Here is a 19,489-nt window from a genome sequence, read left to right on the forward strand (position 1 = left end):
TTAGTTGGCAGAAGCAGGATCATGTGGCATGAGCAAGTGCAACTGGGACCTCAGGAGGAGGCAGAGACTCTTTGGAGGACTTTGGGCCCGTGAACGGCCACAGCAAGATGCCATGTTGTAGGGCCCAGAAACCAGTAGAGGACGTTGCTTTCCAAGATCCCCTTGAATCTAACGATGTTGGCAGCTGAGTTATGAGCGGCTTTATTGCCTTTCTCGGCCCAGAAACCAGTAGAGGACGTTGCTTTCCAAGATCCCCTTGAATCTAACGATGTTGGCAACTGAGTTATGAGCGGCTTTATTGCCTTTCTCTCCTAAACCTGCTTCTCTCCAGTTGCCCAGCTGGTTTGGGGTTGCTCCTTTAGTAACACATTCAGGTGGGAGGTTTCGAGTAGCTGGGCCTTCTCTTTTATTTACTGAAGAACACCTGGTTAGCAGAGGGCTGCAGAGTCTGCAAAGTCTTGAGAGAGGTGTGGAATCCAGTAAACTGGAATCAAGTAAACTATAAACTGTAAATTTCTTAAGAAAAAGACATGCAGAGCCAGTGAAGCAAAGATGGGAACTAGCCACAGCCTAAATGGGAGGATGCAGAAGTCCATCAGGAGAGAGGAATTAGGTAATGATTTAAGTCCGGAGAGGTGGACCATGCGAACAGCCGTTTTGAGTGCTGGAATCCCTGTCAAAGCAACCGTAAGAGAGGGCCCTACTTGTCCCTCCTTGTTGGGAAATCTGGACAAAATCGCTGTCCATGTGCAACCTCTCAGCTAGAAAAGCAACCCTAAACTGTTTGGAATGACAATTATCTCCTTGGTGGACATTTATTTAGTACCAGAAAAGTTTAGAATTAAGAATAGAAATAGTAATCAAAACCTATAATATTAAAATGTTTATGTTAGGTTCAGAAACTGTTCATGTTTGCTATTTTAAGAATTTGTTGTGTTTTAGAGAATTGGACCTATTAGAACAAGATGTCAATGTCAACCTTGCAACTCCAATTTAAAACGTAGTTCAGAATTGATTTGGAGTTGTCCTTTTAAGTTCAAGGATAAAGTTTTAGTAAATTTGTAACATTGCAACATGTAAGCAGATTTAATATTCACCGTGTGTATATGCTTAATTGATGAGATTTACAAGAGTTATTTAAGTACTTTATAAAGATTTTGTTCATTAACTAGACCACTGAACTACTTAAAAATAAAATCAATACATTAAATGTATAATTGCAGTTTAAGATGTTAAAGGAAATTAAGCTACAAAAACCCTTTTAAAAATAATTGTTAACGTTTGCTAGATTTATTAATAAGGTAATAAGATTTGTGAGTTGAACTCAAATCAATACGTTTAAGGGAAAATTGGGCTTGAAATTCATAACTTTAATTGGATATTAATTTTTTAAAGTAGCTTTTGGATTTTTTTCTGTACACAAAAGCAGATCAGAAAACTTACATTGGTACTCCAGAATTTTAACTGATTAGATTACATCGACCCCCACCCTGAGTGACTAATGGAAGATTAGTTTAATCCCAGCCAGGACTAGTCCAGGAACAGCTGGGGCTGATCTCCAAGACAGTAGAAAGTCCAAGGACCCAGCTACTGAACTGGGCGAGTGTGGGATCAGTGAGACAGTTCTGGGGGCCCATTCTCACCCATGGTGAAATTCCTGGGCGGGCCCAACCTGAACCAGAGATCGATGTCTGATACTTCTTCAGACAAGTGCGCAACGGACTACATGTCAGGTTGCTGCCAAATCTGAAAATGCAAACCTGAGAAAACTCATCCTTTACCAGCATACAAAGATACTCACACCCCATCTTGTCTTCCGTGAAGATGCTTAGTTAATTGATGTATTCACTGAACATATATAAGCTTGTCCTGTCTTTAGGTCCTTCTCTTTCTACATCTGTGACTTGAATAGTAAGCATTTCAAGATGGGATTTCTTTTTTTTTTTTTTTTCCTTTTTGTCTTTTTTCGTGACCGGCAACGGATCGCAACCCTCAGTGTCGCGCCCGTACCGGACTGGGACCGGCTACGGGATCGCAGCCCTCGGTGTTGCGCCTGCACCTCGCTCAGCCAGTGAGCGGCCGGTCTGTATGTGGGATCCAAACCCTCGGCGGGAGAGCCGCCGCACTTCCCAAGCGGCGCACTGTAGCAGTGCACCACCGGGCCGGCCCAAGATGGGATTTCTTTTAATTTAATATTTTTACTTGCTTTTTACCACCCAAGAAAGCCTGCACAGAATACTGGCTAGGAGAGAACCTGAGGATGTGATGAGGACTGCTGCTCTGAGGATAATAGCTACAGTGAATTTGACATATTCCTGTGTGCTTCTTATTAACCCATGAAACTTTAAGGTGCTGTCCTAAATTCTGTTTGCTGAACAGAGGCATTGTTATAAGACTAATCTCAACAATCAACACTTTCCCCCAGTTAGGCAGATTTATGGAAAAGTTTAGATATATCTTTACTCTCTGAATCTACAATGGAGATGACGCCCACGTGTTCTGAGAAAAGCTGGTCAGGGCTTTTGTTCAGCCTGGGTCTTCTGTGGACAGTTAGTTGATCTCTTCTGATGAAGGCAGCCTTGTGTTTCTGGCACAGGCATTACAAGTATATTCAATAGTTCTCTGTTTTAAGTGAATTAACAGATAGTACTGCAAGAGCAGACTTATGTAAGCCATAGAAATGGTTGGAACTGATGAAGATTCAAGACTATAAAGCAAGTTTTGTTATTAAAACAGGTAAGAACAATGTAAGTAGAAAACTACTGAGAGGGGAACGTGGCAGTGGAAACTTACTCTCCATTATCTATACCATTTCCCATCCAGAGGTTGAGAGGACAAGTTCAGAATACTGTAGCCAAAATAATTGCATAAAAAGAGAAATTGAATGCTGAACAAATTAACATAGTGTGGGTAAGACAAAGAGAAAAGAATGTTCCTGTGTGCCGACTTCTCCTCTCCTACTAGCTTTCTCAGTGCAGATTATCCAAGACACTGTTTTCTGGGTCTTGTTTTTCGCAGCTTTCTAGAATCATAGATTTCTGGAACTGGAAGTTTGTAAGAGTTTACTTCACAGAGAGTAAGAAAGAGGGTTTTTAAAGTTTTGAACAGTCTATAGTCATGAAAATATAGAGTATATAGTCACTCAGAATATAATAATTTCAGTAGCCATAAAAATAGGTATAGGCCCCAGAACAGGAAAAATAACATGCTAGATGTAAGGGAAAATCAGAAAGCTGGCCTAGAGCAGCAGTCCCTGGTCTGGCTGCTCATTAAAATCACATGGGTAGCTTTTCAGAAGATGCCCAGGACCCAACCCAGAGATTGTATTTCGATTGCCCTGGAATAGGATATTTTTTAAAGCTTCCCAGGATGGCAAAGCACTGGCCCGTGTAAACCCTTAAACTCTGCTCTCATGTCTGTTCCTCCTGGCATGTCTTCATGACAGTCTCGGTCTTCAGGACTCTTTGCCAGTACTTTTTCTGGCAAATACATGTACTCACTGATCCTGATGACAATATGGATGGCTGAAGCTGGGGGTGGTTTGAAGGGGACCGTGATGGCCAGCTGTAGTCTGGGCAGTAATGTCAACACCAAGTCCAGTGGAGGGTTTTGAAGATGTGTAGACCTCACACATTGGTGTTAGCTCATTCGGTGTGTGGTTCCTTTTCCCATATGATCAGCTAGGCTCAGCCTTGCCAGAGTACTGCCTTTGAGTTTTGATAATCCATTTTTATTTATGCCAGATGGCGGTGATGGGTACCCAATTTTCCCTGAATTAGTGATTGGAGTCCAAGCCAAAAAGCAAAAAATGTGATAAGTATCCCACACTTGAAGTTCAGAAAAGCTCCAACTGCGAGAATCACTCTTTGAGGTGTGCTGGGTGGCCCAGTTCAGCAGAACCAGACCTCCTTCCACCCAACTTCATCCATATAAGGGGGTTGGGGTAATGTGAGGTCATTGGATCATCTGTGGGGGAACAGGTCCCCTCTCCTCTCTACAAGATCAGCAGTCCGCAAACTGTACTCCCTTCCCACCCTCACTGGTTGTCTCTTTTCTTTCTCATTCTGAGCCTCTCAATGGCCAAGATACTACAGGCCTGGTGTTGCCAGGGCTCTGAGGAGGGGATGCGAGGGAGATGGCCAGACTAAAAGGGAGACAGAGTGCACACACAGTGTTTGTGCCTAGGGGAGGGGGTTATAAAATTGGAAAATTTGTTTTAAAGTTTGTATAAAAAGCAGTTAACAGGAGTCAGCAAATTAAAGACCACAGGCCACATCTGGCCCACCACCTGAAATACACAAATACACAAAGCAGTGAGAGCCCCAGACTGCAACCTGTGTTGTGAATAAAGTTTTACTGGAACATATGTGTGAGCACACATGCACACGCTAAGCAGTTGAAGCCCCGGAGCAGCTGCCCCTTCCTCATTCCATCAGAGGACTGAAGCTTATTCTCTGGAAAGGTGGACTGGTAGACCTGGACCTGAGGATGCCACTCACAGTCGCAGGTGGGAGTGCCATACTGAGCCTGGGAGGAAGAAGCACTGTCTCACCAGCCCAGCCTTCTCCCTGCCTGGCTTCACGAACCCAGCTGCCAGCTTCCTAACACCCGCCCAGGCAGGAGACTGAGGGAGTCCCCTCTGGGGAGAACTGACAGGCTAGTCGCTACCGCATCAGACAGCACAGATACTGAACGTTTCCATCGTTGCCCAGAGTTCCGTTGACAGCACTGCTCGAAGCAGTAAAGCTCGGGGGTAGGGGTAGAACCCTTTTTTCCCTTAGCATAAGCTTTGTAGAACTACTTTGTTTTTAAAACTCTGTTTATATATCAGTCTTTAAAAATAAAAATTAGACTTAAAAAATGATAGGGTGGCACTCCCACAGAACTTTGACCCCTGAGTTTATGCAAGGGCATTCTGTTTTCACAGTACAGAAGGCTAGCAGGGGCTCTCAGCTGGGGGCATTTTGCACCTCTCCCTGACCCAGTTACATTTGGCAATGTCTGGAGGCATTTGGGGTTGTCACCACTGGGAGGTGGGTGGTGCTACTGGTAAAGTGGGTAGAGGGCAGGAAGCTGATCACCACCTCCCAGCACAGCTCTCCACGGCAAAGACTGTCAGCCCAAAATGTCAATTGTGCTGAGGTGGAGAAACCTGGGATAAACAGAATCGCTAAGATTCCAGTCAGATTCCTTGATTATATGTATGTGTGTATAATTTTTTTAAATTTACATAAATAATCCTTTGACTTGGAATATAGTAATAAGCTAAAGATCAGTCCCACAAGCTAGCATTGAACCCTCAAGGCAGCAGAAAACTAAAATGAAGAACTGAAGAAATTATATGAATAATTCAAACCTAAAATACCCTTTCTCTTGATTATTATTCAAAGAAATGAAGTAAGAATGGGATTTTTACCCAGGTTATTGCTGATCATTTCAGTCAGCAACTTCTAAGATCTGGCCATTGAGCTGTGTCAGTGAAGATTTCTCTTTTGAAATTCCTTAAAATAAATGATACTTAATGAACTTCTGATCATCCTTTGTTAGTATAAAAATCAGTCTGTCTATTTCTGTGTTTTATAGCCAGTGAGCAGGGTACTTCACAAATCATACTGAAAAATAAATATTCAGGGAAAGATGCAGAACTTACACAAAGAGAAGGTCTTGCATCTGGGCATAATGTTCTTTCCAGAATCTTTCAGTTTTATAGATTCTGTCATTAGATCTGTCAGCCTCAGCTCCCAGTCCTCAGATATGACCTTGATTTTCTCTGTTGTTCCTCCTTAAATGGGTAACTTCTTAGTATATATCAGATCAGTAGCCTGCTTGTTTCCTAGCACTTATAGGTGCTCAGTCCCTTTCTATGTCATATCTCCTGTGATATGTGCCACATTTTCCCAAAAGCTGCTACTAATATTAAACAAAGCTGGTCCCTGAGGTCTCCCCTCAGTTATTTCATGACTTGAAAAATTGCTCTTTCATCATTAGATATGGCTACTGCTTTCCCCATAATGCCAGAGTCCTTGTGACTTTTTTCCTATCAAAACCAAATAATAACTTGGTATTTACAATTTATGATACATATGCATGTGTTTACATGTATATAAGTACCTTAAAATTACATTTAATAAGTAATTTTAGAAGATATGTATTTTTTTAGAAGATATGTATTTTTTAGAAGGTACATATTTTTATCTCACAGGTATTTGTGTATTCCTTTATTCGGTCAGCGGGAATTTGAGTGCCTATTGTGTGCAAATATGAATGTTTATTTAAACACTTACTGATTGCAGGTGCCAGAGGTCGATCAGTCCAGCTCCTAAAAGCCTCACAGCACTAAGTGAAGATTTTACAATTAGCCCAGTTCCTCTAAATACATAAACGTTCGTTTCTATAAAATGTCCATTGTTTATGTGTTGAGGTAATTTGTGAGCTCAGGTTCAACTGAAGAGACTTAAACGTGGCTTCATAAGGTCACTTACTTCCCTCTCCTGCACGGGCAGCCCACAGTCCTCAGGGGTCCAAGCCCTCTTGCACTCTGCCCCTCAACCCCTGGCTCAGGATGGCTGCAGGTGGGGTAGCAAGGCGTTCCTAACACAAAGCACAATGACTACTCACCTTAAAAGAAGAAAAAAGATAAACAACTTTATTAAAAAAAAGAAATTCTGTTCATCAAAAGACATCAGTAAGAGAATAAAAAAGCAAGCCACAGACTGGATGATGTTGTAGATTGAGTGTCCCTTACCTGAAATGCTTGGGACCAGAAGTGTTTTGGATTTTGGATTTTTTTGGATTATGGAATATTTGCAGGTACATAATGAGATATCTTGGGGAGGGGACCCAAGTGTAAACACAAAATTTATTTTATGCACATAACCTGAAGATAATCTTATACAATATTTTTAATTTATGCATGAAACAAAGTTTGTATACACTGTACCGTCAGAGAAAGCAAAGGTGTCACTATCTCGGCCACCCATGTGGACAGCCTGTGGTTGTTTGGCACCACCATCATTCCTGACTCTGAATTTATATGCTACCAGTAAGCAATCATTTTCTTATACTTACTCACAGCTAAGGACTTAACAGTAAAAAATATGACATACCATTAATGCAATGAAAAAATAATGTGTTCAGGCTGAATAAGCAGCACAGTAGCATCACCAGAATATCTGTATCAGCTGTTAAAAAAACAGCAACAACAAACTGTGTTGGGTGCCTGTGTTTTGACTGTGACCCATCACATGAGGTCGGGTGTGGAATTTTTCACTTGTGGCATCATGACAGCATTCAAAGAGTTAGATTTTGGAGTATGTCAGATTGTAGACTTTCAGATTAAGGATGCTTGCTCAACCTATATTTTTGCAATGCATGTATTTAAGAAAGGAATTGAATCCAGAATATGTATAAAGAGCAGGCACTTCTCAAAAGAGGATATCCAAATGGCCAATAAGCATATAAAAAGATGCTTCATATTGTCAGTCATCAAGGAAATGCAACGTATAACGTGATGCCAGTATCATGACCCACCAGAATGGCCAAAATTAAGAATGACAACATAAATGTTGTTGAGGATACAGAGCACCTGGAATACTTGTAAATTCGTGGTGGAATTATATATTGGTACAATCAGTTTGGAAAACTGTGATATTGTCTAGTAAGGCTGAAAATATGCTCACCTTGTAGCCCAGCATTTCCAGTCCTAGGTACAAGCCCAAGAGAAGTGTGTGGATATTGTTCACCAAAAGAGGGGAGGTGGCCGGATCAGGCTTCACAGCATTGCCTTGGATCTTGTCTCAGAAGATGAGCAGGTGTCCTCTAAGCAGACAGACAGTGGGAGCTCTATGAAAAGCCACAGAGATGTAAACAAACCTAGTGTTTGGGGAGATGGTAGTTCTGAACAGGTGAGCACACAGGCAGCACACAGGTGAGGACTCTAGAAAGACACAGACTGAAGGGGTAGGGTAGGCAGCATCCTGGAGAGGTGGCTGAGGAGGGGGTTTTGCCAAGGGACATGTTTGAGTTTGGATTTGGGAAAGATCACTCAGGGGGGTGTGCAGGGGGAAGCTGGGGAGGCTGTGTAACTGCCAGCAGGAAGCCAGCTGTGGGTGGGTGATTAGCACTCTGTGTCATTCTACCAGTTGTGGTGAAGGAGCACTTGTACTTGACCTCAGTGACACTGCCTGCTGCTCCTTGAGGAGTGGAATTGGTGTGTTCCAGGAAACCTTACACTTCCGTGATGGCAAAGGGTAAAAGGAAGATTGACAAATGGCATTCCAGCAAAGATTTGCTCAGACCCCCACCCTATATAGGCTTGCATCTCTGACAATTTTCAAACTTTCTACCTAAAAATGTCACTGATTTTACAAAATGGGCACAGGCTTTGTCCACTCTTAGAGTGAATTTTACCCTCTTCCTCTAAATCCTCTTCCTCTCTTGCTACTGACCATTCAAAAAAGACAACAAAGTCTTTGCCCGTGGGCAGTAGTATCCTTAGCGGATATGTGAAAACTGGCCAGAGGAGAGTGAGAGCAGAAGCAAAATATGATGGTTTTTTTAGAGCAAAAATCTGGTTTCTCACATGAACCCATTGCCCAGAGTCCTTGAGACGATTTCAAATTTGCATTCATCCCTGGGTTAAAAGGTCCATCACTGGCTCATTACACAGCAGGAATTGCCACACTGGTTTCTGCCAAGGACAGAACAAGAGGAAATGACCTTACAGGAGGAGGAGGGGTGAGGCTGAGGGAGAACTCCTTGCCTGGGCCCCTGGGGGATGGCAGAATCATCTTTACTAGTGATTTAAGAAGAAAGGATTCTATCCATGTGCCAGGAAATGAGCTTCTCAACACCCAGATCCTTGAAAAGGTAGCTCAGTGGGCCACTCCAGACCTTGTCACCTCCCCACCGCAAACTGCTGACTCTCAAAGTTGCAGTAAGAGCTCATGGTTGATTACTGAATTTTAATTTTTTGGTGACTTCAGGGACATACCCAGATCTCCCTGGCTGGTTGCCCTAAGCAGATTGATTTATGTAATGCTATTCTGTTCCTTAGAGAAAGATCTTTAAATAGCAAAGAAGGAACTCCTGGATTGCAGCGAGGCAGCTGACCTGCACAGCCTCAGAGAGGAAGAAGGGACGCCACGGCACATTGCTGCTGTCATTTGGAGAAGCTCAGGGGCCAGGCTCAAGAGCTGAAAGCTGGGGGGAGGTTTCCATGTGAGGAGGGCCCAGGTTCCTGCTTCACTCTGGAAAGACCCACTGGGGAAGAGTCTCTTGAAACATCTACAGTGATTCATTTTCAGCTCTACTGTCCCTGGTCAAGCACACGAGAGAGCTGAGAAACAGAGCCTCTGCCAGGGGAACGGCACATTTGGGAATAAAAGACCCAAATTCACAATATGAAATTATACTAATAAACATGAAGTCATGCATTTAGGTTCTGAAGCACTAAAATGAGGTAGAGGATCATGGTTTAGCAGTAGTTAAGTAAAAATAAAAATCTAGGAGTATCTGCTGCTTTCCAGCCCTCATTTGACATGATTATGACAAAAACCACTTTCAAGGTATGGTAAGATGTTTTAAAGTCTACACTAGGGGCCAGTATTCTGTCCTGTTTAGATCATACTAGGAGAACTGTCTTAAATTCTGATCACTAAAGAGACTGACAAAGTGAAACGTGTAGCACAAAGGAAAAATGAGAAAACGAAAGTTTAGAAACCATGAAATATAAGGGACGGTTGAAAGAATTGGATCTGTTTGACTTGAAATAGGATCTAACTTTTTTGGTTTTATTTTATTTTTTTTTTTCCTTTTTGTCTTTTTTCGTGTCCGGCAACGGATCGCAACCCTCAGTGTCGCGCCCGTACTGGACCGGGACCGGCAACGGGATCGCAACCCTCGGTGTTGCGCCCGCACCTCGCTCAGCCAGTGAGTGGCCGGTCTGTATGTGGGATCCGAACCCTCGGCGGGAGCGCCACCGCACTCCCAAGCGGCGCACTGTAGCAGTGCGCCACCGGGCCGGCCCCGCGAGTTGTCTTTAAGGCAGACCAGACCCCACTTTTAGAAGCCAACCACTCAGTGAGTACCACTGCACCTGTTCCAGGCAGCTCCCACATGCGCACATCAGCACTGGGCTGAACTCAGAAGCTGGGGGTGGAGGCTGCACAGCCCCCGCTCCAGCACCCACCCCAGGATTCCTACCGCTGTCGACAGTGCTGTGCCAGCCTCGGATGCCGCCCACCCAGCAGGCACCTCTGCTGTGCGCTTTTTCACCCCTCCAGTGAAAAAGACCGGTTGCCACCTCTCCTCAGAGCTGCAGAATATAGGGTTTATCTGGACCCCTGCCTTCATCCCATGGTGAAAATAAGACAGAGCACAGGTAGGTTTCTGTTAAACAAGCAGTCATGAAAATCTCTGCAAAACCACAGTGTTCGTCCTCTGTCAGTCATACCTGATTTTAAGCCAAATTTAACACCACCCTGTTCCCTGACAGTGGAAAGATTTAGATGTCCCCCAGCGGTTCCTTGCATGGGAAGCTTAACCTTTTGCTTCTCATAAAGCAACACCCACAGAGGCTTTCTTTTTCATGCAGATTCAGAGTGCAGAATTCCTCACCAAGATCATATTCTCAATTAAGACTCCAAGGATGGAAATTACAAGGTGACATCCTTATCAAGTAAGAAAAAGGTATTAGGGCACCCAGGGAAATTGGCCTTTGGGAAAAAGAAGATAGATGTTTTAATTAATAAACATTGTGCCCCCTGGAAATAGCCCCTGTACCCAAGAACTTCCTTCTCTAAAGAGCCTCTTGACTTATTTTCTCTCTTGCTCAGCCAAACTCAAATGACTGAGAAAATTGGTTTGTGTCTCCAGCAGGCACCCAGCTGTGACACCTCTCAGGCACACCTGGGCCTTCTGGGGGCACTCTACCCTGTCTAGACTCTTGATTCATGCTTAACCTGTTACACGTGTGGCACCAGGCAGAGCACATGATGGGCAAGATCTCCCTCGGAGCCTTGCAGATAAGGTGGCTCATTAACAGCAGTGCAGACAGAGTCACGGGGCTGGGTTGGGAATTTAGGGGACAGTGGAGCACCCAGCAGCAAGCCGTGGTCAGTGGGTCCTTCTCCAGGAGGAGCCATCCCAGCTCAGAACCTTCGTACCCGCATTCAGCCAGTTCCCCCGTGCCCGTAAAGTCTGGAGCTGCTCCAAACCAAAGCTGCATGGTGAGAATGGCCTTGAAGGGTGTGAGCTTTGGAAGAACCACACCTTGCCCAGTTACCACCTACTGAAAGCATTTTACATGAGATTCTTTAAGGATTCATAACTCAGGCCATGTGAAACCTCTTTAATTGCTGCTCGTCACCTTTAGCTCCTTAAGCCACCCTTAGTAGAAGAACTTGGGAATGTCATTGTTCTGCACAGAGCCTAATGGGAGGGAATAGGGTCAGCAAGTCATGAGGACAAAAACCACACACACAGAATGTACAGACTGAGGAGTGAAGAGAGGATTGGGAACACCGGGCTGAGAATTCCTAAAACATCCTGAATATCTGAACCAATGATTGAGCAGAAACTCATGCGAGCAACTGAACATGTGGCTACTTTGTCCCAAATCTTAAAGAGTGAAAGGCTGCAGAGGTGTCTGCCCGCCATAATGTGACTCCTCTGCCTTCTCCAGGCTCCCCTCTTGCTCTGGCTCATGACTGCAGCCTCTTGTCAGGCTGCTCCTGTGCCTGAGTGTCCTTCCTGTATGGCACTGCCCTCCAGTTGGCAAATACCTCTTCAACTTCCAAGATTTTGTCTGGGAATGACTTCCCAAGGCAGGCTTGTCTCCCCCTCCCCCTACGCTGCCTCACCCCTCCATAAAATTGATCACTCCCTCCCACCAACGTGCCCCGTACGGACTTGAGTCACGGCTCACTTTAGGGTACTTGAATCTTGTATCGTTGACTCTTTGGGGCTAATACCATGTCTTATGAAAATCAACTATGCCTAGCCCTCCAGACTTTCTCCACATCAAATAACACATAGAAAATGATAAGGGTTATATTTATATGACAAAAGAGGCTGTTCGTCAAGGAGATCAGTATCTCAGCACACCGTTAATAACCCATTCAAAGCCTAAACATACCAGCTGAGAAGTTCCACATAAGAGACCCTCAGTTAATGTTGCTTAAAAGAATTAGTCAATCAGACTGTCGATAGGATTAAGAAACTTCTGGAATTAGGCAAATAAAGATCTTAGAAACCAATGAAAGGATTGGTAGCAGAGAAGAAACATAATTAAGACTAAGTATGACCCCAGCAGAAGGGTAATAGGTGTGTGGATTTCTTACCCAAGATCTCCTCGACCGAGTATGCCCCGAGGCTCCATTCCCAACTTGACCTTCCATCACTGCATTTCATGCATGCCAGTCTCCTGATAGCCCCTCACTCATGGAAGATTGTCTGCCCGGAACCATGAACTAAGATGTGTCCTGGCAATCACACATGGACTGGAATCAAGTCCTGTGTTAATGTGACCTGAAGGTGTCCGTGCGTACGCCATCCTGATGACTTCCATCCTCCCTTGAGCACCATTTGCATGTGTACTTTAAGAAGTATTATTCCCTCTAGGAACAAGGTGCTGAATCTTCTCCCAGCATCGGAGGTGGCTCCTCAGCCTGAGAAATCTGTCCACTGCTCCTCAGAGCTCTGCTACTTTTGTCTTTGCTTTAGAGTTTGCAGAATGAAATTTCTGATAATGCTTTATTGCTGTGACATTGCTGGAAGTTTCCTGTGTTTCATGATGGCTTTATCAGTGAACCCCTTCCTGCAGTAATGTGGTATGCCTCTCCCCCCACAGGCACAGAGGGTGCACAAGAAGTTTCCTAAGCCCGGCAGAGCACACCGCTTCTCTGAGAAGAAGCCTCATTCCGTCCCTTCACCAAGCACCTCTGCACCGAGCTGTACACCTGACAGCAGCCAGCAGTCCCCGCTCAACAGTCCACATCCACAGCCTGGCCGGACAGGCCTGGCTGCTGGACACCAGCAGGAATTTGCCAGACAAGCCAGCAGCACCCTCAGCATCCCCTGGTCTTTCCAGAGAAGCAAGTCCTTGTTTTGTTTGCCCACAGGAGGCCCCTCCTCGCCCTCCTCTGCTGAACCACAGTGGTTTTCAAACACAGGGTACCCAGGGCACAGGGCATCGGAGGGGAGGCACGGCCACCTCCTCTCCATTGACGACTTGGAGGGGGCCCAGGAGACGGATGTGGACACGGGCCTGCGGCTCTCCTCCTCGGACCTGTCTGTGGTCTCTGCATACTCTGCACCCAGTAGGTTCTGCAACACAGTGGAGAATTCCCTCTCCTCCAAAAGATGCAACAGCCACTGGCCAACATGCAAGGGTTCCAGAGAAGGATCGCTGCCTGCTTTCAGCGGGGCGACCACCAAAGCCTCCTGGGATCCAGTTCCTTCCTTCAGCAAGGGGTCTTCCAGCTCCTCAGTGACAGCTGTTGCTGCTCACCCAACTTCGCTCACAGAGTCATCCCCACAGCTCCCTTGTGAGGCTCCCAAAGTCAAGCACACTGGCAGCAACGTGCCACCCCCCCCAGCGCAGGCTGGTCCCGGGGATAGTGACATGGAGGAATTCTACATCTGAACACCCTCTGCTCTTGTTTTCCAGACACACAGACTCAGGGCCCGCTGCCCACTGCCCCTCTGATCTCCAAGCACACCAGTGTTCCCAGCCCCGTTCCCCAGGTCTGGCTGGAATTTCATTATCCATTTCACGGGGGTCACCAGCACATTTGCCTGCTGCCCTTAGCTGAGAGGTGGTATATTTCTAGGGACTCAGTGGAAAAACACTGGCATTTTTATGCAAATAAATTCTCAGCAATCTTATGTCTTAAAATACAATTTTTGAATACTCAACATTTAAGATATGGTTTGGTGCACTTACACAATTTAAATGCTCATATAATTATTTGAAATGAGGAGCAGATTTGGCAATTTCTCATGCTGTAAAGGAAAAACAAAGCCAAGAGCTGAGCATAGGAGAGGTACTAAGTGACTTGTATGTGAGATGAGTGCACAGTACCATGACGTACACCTCACTGAATTCATCTGTATTCACATTACCAGGAAACAGTGGCCCTAAGAAACTTTAAGTCCTGCTTGTAGTGGGAAGAGTCAGCTTGATGAGATAGCTGTAAACATACATCAGACTACAGAATAGCTCACTTTGAAGCCATGCACCATCTTAAAAATCTGGAAATATACTAAAGTGACTAATATGCTTTATAAGGATTTAGCATGAGTCACAGACTCTTGGTGCATTTAAAATATAATTGGAGTTCCAAAATCGAGATTTGCGTATACCTTTTCTACAACATATTTACTGTAATGAATGAGGGGCTGCAGAAGACCACACCCCTACCTGAATTTATTTGGATCACTTAGGAAGAATCCTTCGTTGGAGTTACAGAATCATAGGCTTGTTAGACATGATGGGTAGGAAATCTTAAGAATCTTCCACCTTAAAAACCGCAATCTAAGGGCTGTGTGTATACCTATATTTGTACCTAAACAACGAACCACATTTTATACTGCTTTCTGCAGTGAACATGCATGGTTACATGTCCCATGTTTTTAATTTTTAAGTAATTTGGAACATTTTAACTGGCATTTTGATTGCACAGGTTAATAAATGCCTTCCTCCCCCAAATGGGAAACTTTACCCAAAATGCCTCCTAAACAAACACTGGTGCTCTGCCAGCCTACACAGCAGCATGGGGGCTTTCATTACAGCTGGAGCTTTAGCCACACCTTGACTTTTCCTGCCTGTTGTTTGCTTCTGTCGCAGCATAAATGGTATCAAAATCTCACCTCCCTCTCCCCCCAGTAAGGGTATGTTTACAACTTCAACCTCAGCAATGCCAAGTGCTGGCAGTGGGAGCAATGCCAAGCTGTCCCTGGGTGCTGTTCATCTTTGGGGACGAAGGGCATAGGTTTGCCTTGTTTGTTTCCCAGCCTGGTGCTCCTTGTCTAAGTTACTCACAGCGTAGTTTTCACCTCTCTGGAAGAGACACCAGCCGAGACATAGCTCAAAATCCTTCCCAGCATGGCCCTCCAGGCAGCAGTTACCCATCATCAGACTTGAGCTGAAGCTTCAAGTCTTTGCCATCCTTATAATGAGAGCCTTAGATCCTGCCCCAAACATCCTGGACTTCCCAGGACTTGCAGTTGTAATACTCTGCTCCAATTTAAATGAATAAAAATATGTGCTCTTGTAATTCTGGATCAGAAGTAAGCAAACTTTCTTTTTTTTTTTTTTTTTTGTCTTTTTCGTGACCGGTAAGGGAATCGCAACCCTTGGCTTGGTGTCGCCCACTCCGCGCTCAGCCAGTGAGCACACCGGCCATTCCTATGTAGGATCCGAACCCGCTGTGGGAGCGTCGCTGCGCTCCCAGTGCCCCACTCCCAAGTGGGCCATGGGGCTGGCCCAGAAGTAAGCAAACTTTCTGAAAAGGGCTAGATAATAAATATTTTCAGCTTTGCCAGTCATGCAGTCTCTGCTACTGCCATTGTAGCACAGAAGCAGCCAGGGATAAAATTAATGAATGGGAGTGGCTGAGTTCCAATAAAACTTTATTTATAAGAACAGGTGGTGGGCCAGAGTTGGCCAGCTCTTGAGCTAGACTGCTGCCTGAGGTTGACTCAAGATCCCAGCCACAGTCAACAAAAAGAATAAGTCTGCAGCCCACTGCTGCTGTAGTGTGTAATGTCAAGAAAATGGGCTACTTGTGTCAAGCCAACAACCACAGAACCACAGGGCTGAGAACAGCAAGGGGCTTCTTTCTGCAGAGCCAATTCCTAGAAAGCCACAAGCAATTCATCCCCTGCCTGGGAATGTGACTCAAAGTCGGTGGCTAATGATGAAAAGCAATATGTTAACATCAGGAGGAGGAGGAAATAATTTGGAGGTGATGACACAGTCTCCGTTGAGCAGAAGAGCAAGCTCATTAGGAGCGGAAGTCAGTGAGGCAGAAGGAGCAGACCAGCTGCCAGGAGGTGAGCCTTGCTGTCTTCATCCTCAGTCAGCACCCTACTTCAGAATGTGCCTCACACGCCCCTAGGATTGCTCTAGTGCCCACCACATGCTCTCTGGGAGGCAGAAGGAGCAGACCAGCTGCCAGGAGGTGAGCCTTGCTGTCTTCATCCTCAGTCAGCGCCCTACTTCAGAATGTGCCTCACACGCCCCTAGGATTGCTCTAGTGCCCACCACATGCTCTCTGGTCCCACCCTTTCTCAGTGACCTCCCCCATCACAGTCCAGTCTACCAAACTGGGTGATCCCAAAGCAGGAAACACAAATGCCCCTATAACACGGGAGAGAAGGGGAGAGAAGCCCACTACAGACCACATTCAGGCACTCCCGTGCTGTGGTCAGGAAACGGCAATCACTGTATGGGAGAGTTACAGGGACACATTTAACAGGGCCGTGGCCTCCGTTCTGGCCGTACCACAGCATTTCCTCACCCAGGAGGGCTCTTGACTCTTTGAAGTATTATCCTTGTGCTACATGCTGGCATTTTGTAGGCATTCAATAAATTTGTTCCATTAAGAAAACCTTGATGTTTCATAAATTTTTTCTCCCCTAGATCAGGCTCTGTAATGTAGGAAGTCTAGCCTTTAGCACTAGTTTTTGGCACTTAATGGAATCCAGTTGCTTGCATTTTTCCAGCAATGCACAGGGAGCCGTGTTAGTAAGTGGCCTAATCTAGTTTACATCCCATCCCTTATTTGCCTCTTTCCCAAATAAGACCCCCAAATTACTGCTCAGATCCCAGTGTGGCCTACACTAGACACCACCTAGTATCTGCTTTAAAGATCAAATTATTCTTGGTCTGTCCCTAACTGATCTGGCAAGTCCAACAGAAATCATCTTGAGTCACCTCAGTTGGCTAAACATCAGAGGGACCCAGGGGGTAGAGGGTGAGCCACCACAGAGGCTTGACAGTGGAGGGTTGCTGTGTGCTTGAACAAATTGGGTTTTAGTGCTGTCTGCTCCCTGAGCTCACAGGCCCAAGGGCAGAGGGACAGTCACAGTGTAGTGTGTTGGACTGCACCATCTAGTGCGTTCCCGGGTGAGACCAGATGTTTCCTTTTGTTGGAATGACCCTTGAGCCCCCAGCTGATGTCTTCAGCCCCAAATTAGGAGAAATGCAAGTATCTCTATCCCCCTACTCTCTGTGGATGAATGAACTCTCCAGTCCATCAGCAAAGAGGCACCTGAATAGACTCAGAATTCCTGCAAGAGATTTTTAAGTGCACATAAAACCAACTGTGAAGAGCTTTTCCTTCCCCATACCCTCAGAATGACATCTGTGACCAATACTGGCCAGGGATCCTCGGGCCCAAATTTCAGGAGAGCAGTGGAAACAGCCGAATGGTCATCTCCTTCTCTGCCCACTGCTCCATGTGCCTGGCTGGATGTAAACGCCGCTTCATCGTTTGTAGGGCTCTGCTTCTGTTTAATTCTCCAGACATACAATTGATCAGAGGCTACAGAGCTTGATGACGTGAATGCAATGGATTCTCAAGGGAAACACCTTTTGTCGCACTTATTGTAACAAATGGATTCATGAGGGGTCAAGAACCTGAATTTAAAGATTACACATAAGTACATTCTTCCAGCTTCTACCAATGGCTTTTTTAAATCTTGATCGTAGAGGTCTAGTTACAAAATGGCTTTAAATAACACAATTGCTCTGAGTGGATAGCAGAAGCAAACATGAATGGTAATGTCAGAACGCTGGGTCTTTTTAACACTCAATTTCTATTTTAGAGGTGGTGATAAGTATTGTCCAGTGATATGCCCACTATTAGAAGCCATATATTCATTTCAGACAGAAGTCACTAGAACGTTTGGTGAAGGAGAAAAGGCCCCTTCCTTGTCCCTACGACACTCTCCCTGAACTCTCCATTTGTGGTGAGGGTCTCACCTCCAGTTACCTGGGATGCTGTAGAAAAATGGTGCTGCTTCATAGCCCCCGACTGTCCTGTTCTGGTTGGGAATCTCCCCCCTGCCCCCCGCCCCACCACCACCATCTGAAACATTTTAAATATTGATCTTGTAAGCTGAGCATCTGAAAGAAGCCTGGCTCCCTTAGGTCAGCTTTGTCCAATCTCAAGAACTGAACCCAGAGCATTTCGGATTGGAGCCACCCTGAACGAAGAAATGGCCAGCGCAACACATCAGGCCAAATTGCTTCATAAAGATGGCTGTGGGGGAGCTTTGGCGCCACCTGGTGGCCACTGTGCCCAGGAGGGTCAGTGACTGCCCTTTCCATGGAAGACCAGGAGGGAGGCATTTCACGTGCGTTGACTATTCTGCATTTAATTTTCTATTTTGTTTATTTCAACAAAATATTGAGGCAACTTAAATTTCAATGAAATAAGACAATAGAAATAGAAAAACAGCCAAGAAAAAGGAGTCTGCAAATATGTTCACCGTCAAGGAAAATGTAACTGCTGTAGTTGAAGTTCCTAGAAGCCAGAGCAAAAAGGGAAAGATGAGCAGCTTTATTGTTCTCACCCATGATTAAAGACTCTAGTGACATTGTCTTATTTCATTGTAATTTAACTCGCCTCAACTCAGTCTCTCTGAGGAAAGTAAGTTTTTCTTAGTAGAGATTTCTGAAATCACTTTCTCATCAGGGGATTTTCATTAGGGATTTTCTCCGTAGAGCTACTAAGTTGATGCAAGTTTGTGGCTTTCTTGCTTAGAGGATGGAATTGACAATATGCGGAGGAGAGGATGCTTTAGAGAAGCCTCTTTAGACGGCCTTCCCCAGCTGCACTGTGGGGAGAGGCAGAAATTTCATCCACGGCAGAAATCTTGGAGGCTGGCTTTGTCCAGTGCTCTTGAGGCCATATCTGCAGAGTCTGGAAAGCAGAGGGCAGGTGGTGAGGCTGATAGCCCAGTGGGAAGCCAGAGGCTCCTACCCACCTCTAGCCTGCAAGGACAGAGAGTCCCTGTCTACTAGAGCCCCCTCTGCGTCCCCATCCATCCTCTGCAGTTGCAAAGCCAACTCCAATGTCTAACCGCCCTAGTTAAAAGAAGCTTTGGGCATTTGAAGCTTTTCCAGAGAAGTTACAAATCCCTTTATACCACACACCACTGAGATTCCTAAAAATTGATAGGAATTCAGGTCCCTGCACTTCTTTCTTCATTGCTCTGAGTGGATTTGCTGATTGCCCTTCATTCAGCATTCAGCAAGTATTTACTGAGTCCCAGCTATGTGTCATCAGGCAGTGGGCTAGGTGCTGGGGAATAGAATTGAATGGAAGGGACATCAGTGTGGTCCTCGTGGACATAGCCTCCTACTACCATTGCTACTATCTACCATTTGCCCATAGATTTTAGAATCCTCCTGAGAGACCTAATGGCATTAAGCTCTGCTGCAGTTACAAATGGAGTCTCAGACTCTGGCATCAAATAG

General features: G+C 45.3%; 1 protein-coding gene across 1 annotated transcript in view; it reads left to right on the plus strand.

Moving 5' to 3' along the window:
* Window positions 1-15,285, plus strand: part of FAM124A (family with sequence similarity 124A) — a 52,323-nt gene extending 37,038 nt beyond the window's left edge. The window contains exon 4 of the mRNA XM_008565840.1: window positions 12,851-15,285. Coding sequence (XP_008564062.1) covers window positions 12,851-13,645 — 795 coding nt within the window. The 3' untranslated portion in view covers window positions 13,646-15,285. The remainder of the gene's footprint in view (window positions 1-12,850) is intronic.
* The last annotated feature ends 4,204 nt before the right edge of the window (window positions 15,286-19,489 follow it).

Source organism: Galeopterus variegatus, unplaced genomic scaffold (genome assembly GCF_000696425.1).
Source record: "Galeopterus variegatus unplaced genomic scaffold, G_variegatus-3.0.2 Scaffold208, whole genome shotgun sequence".
Lineage (NCBI taxonomy): Eukaryota > Metazoa > Chordata > Mammalia > Dermoptera > Cynocephalidae > Galeopterus > Galeopterus variegatus.